The following is a 7843-nucleotide window of genomic DNA, read 5'->3' as shown; positions in this document are numbered from 1 at the left end:
TTTTTTTTTAGACAGAGTCTTGCTCTGTCACCCAGGCTGGGTTCAAGTGATTCTTGTGCCTCCCGAGAGTAGCTGGGACTACAAGTGCATACTACCACACCTGGTTAATTTTTGTACTTTTAGTAGAGACAAGGTTTTGCCATGTTGGTCAGGCTGGTCTCAAACTCCTGGCCTCAAGTAATCTGCCCACCTCGGCCTCTGAAAGTGCTGGGATTACAGGCGTGAGCCACTACACCCAGCCTCAGGAAGGATTCTTAATCCAGTAATAAGCTCTATTTTTCCTGTATTTTTTCATCTTTCCAGACCTTTACTGTAAATAATACCTCACATTTGTAAAGCACTGGAAAGGCTCTTCCTATATTATCTCAGAAGCGCTGTGTATGATTTTCACAGTGGTCAGGTTGCAAAACCGTCCCATCTGTGACACAGTTCTGAATTGAAAACCTAAAGGATGTTTATTCCTTTTAAACTGAAGATGTCTTGCAGGTAGAGGCTATTTCTTGTGTATCACTGCATCCTTCACAGTACATTTGAAATCACTGCATTTTAAGTATGTTGCTTTCAGGAAATAGTAAGAAATACGCTTTTCCTGAGCCAAGAGAGTGGTAGAATTCATCCTTCTTGCCTTCAGGAATAAATTTCAAGCCACCCATACACAGAATTTGAGTCTTTTTTATTATACAATTAGCTTTAAAATCACTTTAAATAAAACACCAAAATGAAAACTGATGCTTTTTTTAGAGTAAACATCTGAACACTTATAGAAATTTTAAGCCATCCATATAACATTTTAAAAAAGAAATCCCAAATATTATGTTACTCAACTCTTACATACCTCAGAATGCATCTCTAAATAAAATCAATACTTTCTTACAAAATGATTATCACCTCCTACAAAATTATCAAAAATTCTTTGTTATTACTAATATTCAGTCTTTTTTTTTGAGACGGAGTCTCGCTCTGTTACCCAGGCTGGAGTGCCGTGGCACAATCTCGGCTCACTGCAACTTCCACCTCCCAGGTTCAAGCGATTCTCCTGCCTCAGCCTCCCGAGTAGCTAGGATTACAGGCATGCACCACCATGCCCGTCTAATTTTTGTACTTTTGTAGAGACAGGGTTTCACTATGCTGGCCAGGCTAGTCTTGAACTCTTGACCTCACATGATCTGCCTGCCTCAGCCTCCCAAAGTGCTGGGATTACAGGTGTGAGCCACCGTGCCCGGCAAGACTCAGTCCATTTTCAAATTGTTCTATTGACTTAAAAATGTGTTTTTATGGCTGGGCGTGGTGGCCCAGGGGTGTAAATCCCAGCACTTTGGGAGGCCAAGGTGGGAGGATCGCTTAAACCCAGGAGTTCCAGACCAGCCTGGGCGATATAATGAGACTCCATCTCTACAAAAAAAAAAAAAAAGAAAATAGAAAAAAATTAGTCAACCATGGTAGTGTGTGCCTGTAGTCCCAGCTACTCGGGAGGCTGAGGTGGAAGGATTGCTTGAGCCCAGGAGGTCGAGGCTGCAGTGAGCTGTGATCAAGCCACTTCACTCCAGCCCTGGTGACAGAGTAAGACCCTCTCTCAAAAGTAAATAAAATATAAACGGTTGGGCACGGTGTCTCATGCCTGTAATCCTAGTACTTTGGGAGGCCCAGGCAGGCGGATTGCCTGAGCTTAGGAGTTCGAGACCAGCCTGGGCAACATGGCAAAACCCAGTCTCTACTAAAAAACTACATAAAATTAGCCAGGCGTGCTGGCGCATGCCCATAGTCTCAGCTACTCAGGAGGCTGAGGCATAAGAATTGCTTGAGCCTGGGAGGCGGAGATTACTGTAAGCCAAGATCGTGCTATTGCACTACAGCCTGTGTGAGAGCGGAAGACCCTGTCTATTGACATACATATATACATACATACATATATAAAATATGAAAATGTTTTCTTACATTTGGTTTGTTAAAATCAAGACCTAAATAAGATGCTTCTTATATTTGCTTGTTATGTTTCTTAAGTCTTTCAAAAAATTTTTTTTCTATATCACATCATCAAGCAATAAAATTTTTTACTATGGAAATTTTCAAACATACATCAAAATGGAGAAAATTTTATAAGAAATCCCATGTACCCGGCTGGGTGGTGGCTCATGCCTGTAATCCTAGCACTGTGGGAGGCTGAGGCGGGCAGATCACCTAAGGTCAGGTGTTCGAGACCAGCCTGGCCAACATGGTGAAACCCCTCCTCTATTAAAAATACAAAAATTAGTAGGGCATGGTGGTGCATGCCTGTAATCCTAGCTACTCAGGAGGCTGAGGCAGGAGAATTGCTTGAACCTGGGAAGCGGAGGTTGCAGTGATCTGAGAGCATGCCATTACACTCCAGCTTCGGCACAGAGCAAAACTCCATCAGGAGAGGAGAGGAGAGGAGAGGAGAGGAGAGGGAAGGGAGAAAGGAAGGGAGAAAGGGAGGAAGGGAGGAAGAGAGGAAGGGAGGAAGGGAGGAAGGGAGGAAGGAAGGAAGGAAGGAAGGAAGGAAGGAAGGAAGGAATCCCATGTACCCATCACCTTGCTCTAATAATTTTCAATATTTTGCCAATCTGGTTTTATCTATTCTTTTACATACACATACAAACACACGTATATACTTTTTAAAAAATTGAACTAAAATATATATAACAAAGTTTCCCATCATGTCCATTTTTAGGTGTACAATTTGGTGGCATTGAGTGCATTCACAATGTTCTACAAGTATCACCACTATCCATTTCCAGAACTTTTTCATCTTTCCAAACAGAAATTCTATACCCATTAAACAATAACTCTCCCTTCACCACTCTCCCCAGCCCCTGGAGATCTCTATTCCATTTTCTGTCTCTACAAATTTGCCTATTTTAAGTACCACACATAAGTGAAATCATGTATTTGCCCTTTTGTATCTGGCTTATTTCACTTAGCATGATGTCTTCAAGGTTCATCCATGTGGTAGTAGCAGAACTTCCTTCCTTTTTAAGACTAGCATACTCACAATGTTTGTTTGTTTGTTTGCTTGTTTTTGAGATGGAGTCTCGCTCTGTTGCCCAGGCTGTAGTGCAGTGGTGCCATCTCAGCTCACTGCAGCCACTGCCTCCCGGGTTTAAGGGATTCTCATACCTCAGCCTCCCGAGTAGCTGGGATTACAGGCATGTGCCACCAAACCTGGCTAATTTTTGTATCTTTAGTAGGGACAGGGTTTTGCCATATTGGCCAGGCTTGTCTCAAACTCCTGGCCTCAAGTGATCCTCCCTCCTTGGCCTCCGAAAGTGCTGGGATTATAGGTATGAGCCACTGCACCTGGCTTATCATACTCACACTTTTAAGTCAGATTCAGGTTTAACTGTTTTAACAAAAATACTTCATAGGTGGTGCTGTGTATTTTATATCACATCAAATAATGAGGCACACAAAGTCTGGCTGTCTCACTGAAGTGATACTAAGACAATGGCTTTAGTTATTTACAACATGATCCCTCCATTTTGAAGTTCCCCTTCACCCTTTTTTTGTCGCTTTTTTAATCTCTTTTTCTGTTAGAGACAGTCTCTCTCTGTCACTCAGGCTGGAGTGCAGCGGTGCAATCACAGCTTATTACAGCCTCCATCTCCTGGGCTCAAGTGATCCTCCTACCTCAGCCTCCCAAGTAGCTGGGACCACAGGCACACCCAGCATTTTAAAATTTTTTTGTTGCCTAGGCTGGTCTCAAACTCCTGAGCTCAAGCAATCCTCCCATTTTGGTCTCCCAAAGTGCTGGGATTATAGGCATGAGCCACCGTACCTGGCCCCATTTCACCTTTCTGTCTAATGGTGTCATCCACTGAAGATAGTTAAATGGATCTGTCATTTCATTACAGGCTAAAAAATTGTAATTTTCTAATTCTGTTAAGCCTCCTGCATTTATTAGCTGGAATTCTGTAAAATGAAATTTGCACTCATCACCTAGGGCTACTTGGTTATCCTGAACTGGATACGGTTCATGGAGGAAAGGAAGAATATATTATATTTTTTCCATTTGTTTGATGATTTGCAGAGTAATGAATTGGTGCCCTATTTTTTTCTAATGTTCCATGTGTTTTATTTCCTTGGAGGTAGGGAGGGAGGGCCCTCTCTCTATCATGCATCGTTATACACTTCTGAATTTTTATATATTCATTATGTTTCAATCATCTCATTTCTTATTTTTTTCTTCTTCTTCTTATATTTTGCTCTTTCACCCAGGCTAGAGTGAAGTGGCGTGATCTTGGCTCACTGCAACCTCCACCCCCCAGGTTCAGGTGATTCTCCTGCCTCAGCCTCCCAAGTAGTTGAGATTACAGGCGCCCGCCATCACACCCAGCTAATTGTATTTTTAGTAGAGATGGGGTTTTGCCATGTTGGCCAGGCTGGTCTCGAACTCCTGACCTCAGGTGATCTACCCACTTCGGCCTCCCAAAGTGCGAGGATTACAGGTGTGAACTACTGCACCCGGCCTCATTTCTTATTTTTTTCTGATGCTCAAGTTGTCCCATCTTTGGTTACTGGGAGCTCCTTCATGTGGGTTCCTGTGCCCCTTACTTAGGGCCCTGTCCTTGCTTTCTGGAATAAACTGTTTCAGACTCATTTTGCATATGTCCTGCCCCAGACCTAGAATCAGCCATGCCTCTAAGGAACGTTGGTCCCTTTTAGTGGGGAATGAATATGCATCTTTTAAAATTAACTTACTCTCAGCTCATTTACATGACTCTCCAATATCAGCTCAATATCATGACTTACATGATATCAAAATTGCTAACACTGTCAATTCACTGAGTGCTTACTGTGTGCAAAGCACTGTTTTAAGTAAGAAAAAGACCAAGAGTAACAAGGCATAGTCCTTGCCTTCCAGGGGTTCACAATCTAATGGAAGAGAGAGTCACATCACGAGTAACTACTACCATACACAGCCAACCTGTGAGAAGAATATAGTAGAACTCTGAAGTCTGGATACAATTCAAACTCCTTAGCCTTGCATATAGGGCCTTTTATGCTCTGTTCTCATAAGTACTGAGACTACTTATGATCAGTAGTCTCTATCTTATCTTATTTATCCATTCATTCCAGGGTCCCTGCCCTTAAGGAATGTATTGCATAACAGGGCAGCAAATAATGAAACAGGCCATCATAATGCAGACTGGTAAGTACTACAAGATGTGTGAGCAGGCCAGGCGTGGTGGCTCAACTCTGTAATCCCAGCACTTTGGGAGCTGAAGAGAGAGGATCATGAGGTCAGGAGTTTGAGACCAGCCTGGCCAACATGGTGAAACCCAGTCTCTACTAAAAATAAAAAAATTAGCTAGGCATGGTGGCGGGTGCCTGTAATCCCAGCTACTCGGGAAGCTGATGCAGAATTGCTTGAACCCAGGAGGCGGAGCTTACAGTGAGCCGAGATTGCGCCGCTGCACTCCAGCCTGGGCAACAGAGCAAGACTTTGTCTCCAAAAAAAAAAACAAAAACAAAAACAGAAAGAAAAAAAAAAGTGTGAACATAGGACGTTATGTTCTGGAGTGTCAAGAAAGATTTTCAGAGAAAATGATCAATAAGCTGAGACTCGAAGAGCTGAAGTTATTCAGGAAGAGGAAGAAGAGTACAGTAGTGTTCCAGAAGAGGTGCCATCATGATAGGCTCCAGAGGGAAGAGAACAGGGAGCTTCCTGAGAATTGTGAGAAGTTCATTTGGAGCAGGAGCTTAGGGCAAGAGTGAGGATGGTTACAACAGTTGAGGACAGAAACATAAAAAGAGATGTCACACACATTTTTTGTACGCTGTTTAGCCTTTCACCTAAGGGCAGTGGGAAGCCATTCAAAGGCTTCCCAGGAGGAGTTACATGATCAGATTTGTGCTTCAGAAGGATTCCTCTGTTGTAACGGAGAATGGGCTGGAGAGGAGCAAGAGTGAAGGCAGACAGACCAGCCAGGAAAACACTGTAGGAGCCCAGAACTGAGATAACTGGGCCTGAGCGAGTGGCCATGGAAAGAAGTGGACGTTATCCAGAGATAGTAAAGGAGCAATAAATAAGGCATGCGGTGAGTGGCTGGATGCCGGAAATGGTGAAGGGGAGAGAGGAGGCAAGGGTGACTTCAAGGACTCTGGCTTAGGTGATCTGGGGATAATGACATCATTCCCTGTGTTAGGAAACACAAGAGGAAAGTCAGGTTCCAGAGGGAAGATGCTGAGTTCTCTTTTGAATATATTGACTTTAAGGTTCCTATGAGACATACAGAAGATGTCCAGTGGATACTTGTGTTTGCGGACTTAACTGTCAGGGCAGGCAGATGAGGTAGAGATATAATTGTGATAGCCGCACATACAACACAGAGTTAGGGGAGGCAAAGAGGGTCGGGCGCGGTGGCTCACACATGTAATCCCAGCACTTTGGGAAGCCGAGGCAGGAGGATCACCTGAGATCAGACCAATCTAACCAACCTGGCCAACATGGCAAAACTCCTGTCTCCACTAAAAAATACAAAAATTAGCCGGGTTTAGTGGCGGGCACCTGGAGTCCTAGCTACTCAGGAGGCTGAGGCAGGAGAATCTCTTGAGCCCAGGAGGTGGAGGTTGCAGTGAGCCAAGATTATGCCACTGCACTCCAGCCTGGGAAACAGCGAGACTCAGTCTCAAAAAGAGGAGAGAAAAATCCCCCATGGAACTTTATCATACATCATCACTTCTTACCTATATGGCTTTTGACTTCCAATAGCGGGACTGAACTTACTAACATAGAAGGGATCTTGTAAAAGGGTAGCTTTCTGAAAAAGGAAAAAGTAGAAATTGTTAGAATTTTTATTTACTGAAGATCAATTCCCCCTACCTTTAGTCAATATTATATATCTATTTTTTAAGCCCTCCTATAGTACACGATTTGTTTATAAAGCTCATTCAAGTGTTTCACAATACCACAGGGAATTTTTTCTTATCTAGTTTTTAAAAAGTTTTAAATATAACACTTGCTCATTATAAAATGAAATCATTTATCAAAATCACACAGTTTAGATAAAGGAAAGGATAAAGGTTCTCTATTTTTCCCTACCCCTTCCATCCCACTATGCAACGTGTCTGATCATGGAGCCAGGTGCCATGGCTTGCACCTGTAATCTCAGCTACTTTGGAGGCTGAAGCAGGTGGATCACATGAGTCCAGGAGCTGGAAGCTGTAGGGAGTTATGATTGTGCCACTACACTCCAGCCTGGGCAACAGAGCAAGACCTTGTGTCTAACATTTTTTAAAGTATTTATCATCTGTTTGATTTAGGACCTTCCAGGCATATAAAGACATATGAATTATAAACACATAAATTTATAGTATTTATATATTTTTATAATATATATTTAATCCTAAATTATATCACATATATTAATCTGGAACTTGATTTAACTTAATATATGGTGGATGGTTTTTCATGTCTGTGTATATAGATTTTCCAATTGATGGCCCGGCGGGTGGCTCACGCTTGTAATCCCAGCACTTTGGGAGGCCGAGGTGGGCGGATCATGAGGTCAGGAGTTCGAGACCAGCCTGGCCAACATGGTGAAACCCTGTCTCTACTAATAATACAAAAATTAGCTGGGCATGGTGGCACATGCCTGTAATCCCAGCTACTCGGGAGGCTGAGGCAGGAGAATCGCTTGAACCTGGGAGGCGGAGGTTGCAGTGAGCCAAGATTGCACCACCGCACTCCAGCCTGGGCGACAGAGGGAGACTCTGTCTCAAAAAAAAAAAAAGAAAAAAAAAAGTGTGAACATAGGACGTTATGTTCTGGAGTGTCAAGAAAGATTTTCAGAGAAAATGATCAATAAGCTGAGACTCGAAGAGC

The 7843-nt window shown here is 43.0% G+C and overlaps 1 protein-coding gene across 1 annotated transcript in view; it reads right to left on the bottom strand.

Annotated features, from left to right (window-relative positions):
- The window catches only part of LOC105534249 (chromosome unknown open reading frame, human C12orf56), a 126416-nt gene that overhangs the window by 42057 nt on the left and 76516 nt on the right, over positions 1–7843 (bottom strand). Inside the window, exon 6 of the mRNA XM_011972932.1 lies at positions 6706–6779. Coding sequence (XP_011828322.1) covers positions 6706–6779 — 74 coding nt within the window. The remainder of the gene's footprint in view (positions 1–6705; positions 6780–7843) is intronic.

This window comes from Mandrillus leucophaeus, unplaced genomic scaffold (genome assembly GCF_000951045.1).
Source record: "Mandrillus leucophaeus isolate KB7577 unplaced genomic scaffold, Mleu.le_1.0 Scaffold132, whole genome shotgun sequence".
NCBI lineage: Eukaryota > Metazoa > Chordata > Mammalia > Primates > Cercopithecidae > Mandrillus > Mandrillus leucophaeus.
Note: the sequence above shows the minus strand (reverse complement) of the source record. Positions and strands in the feature narration are given on the sequence as shown.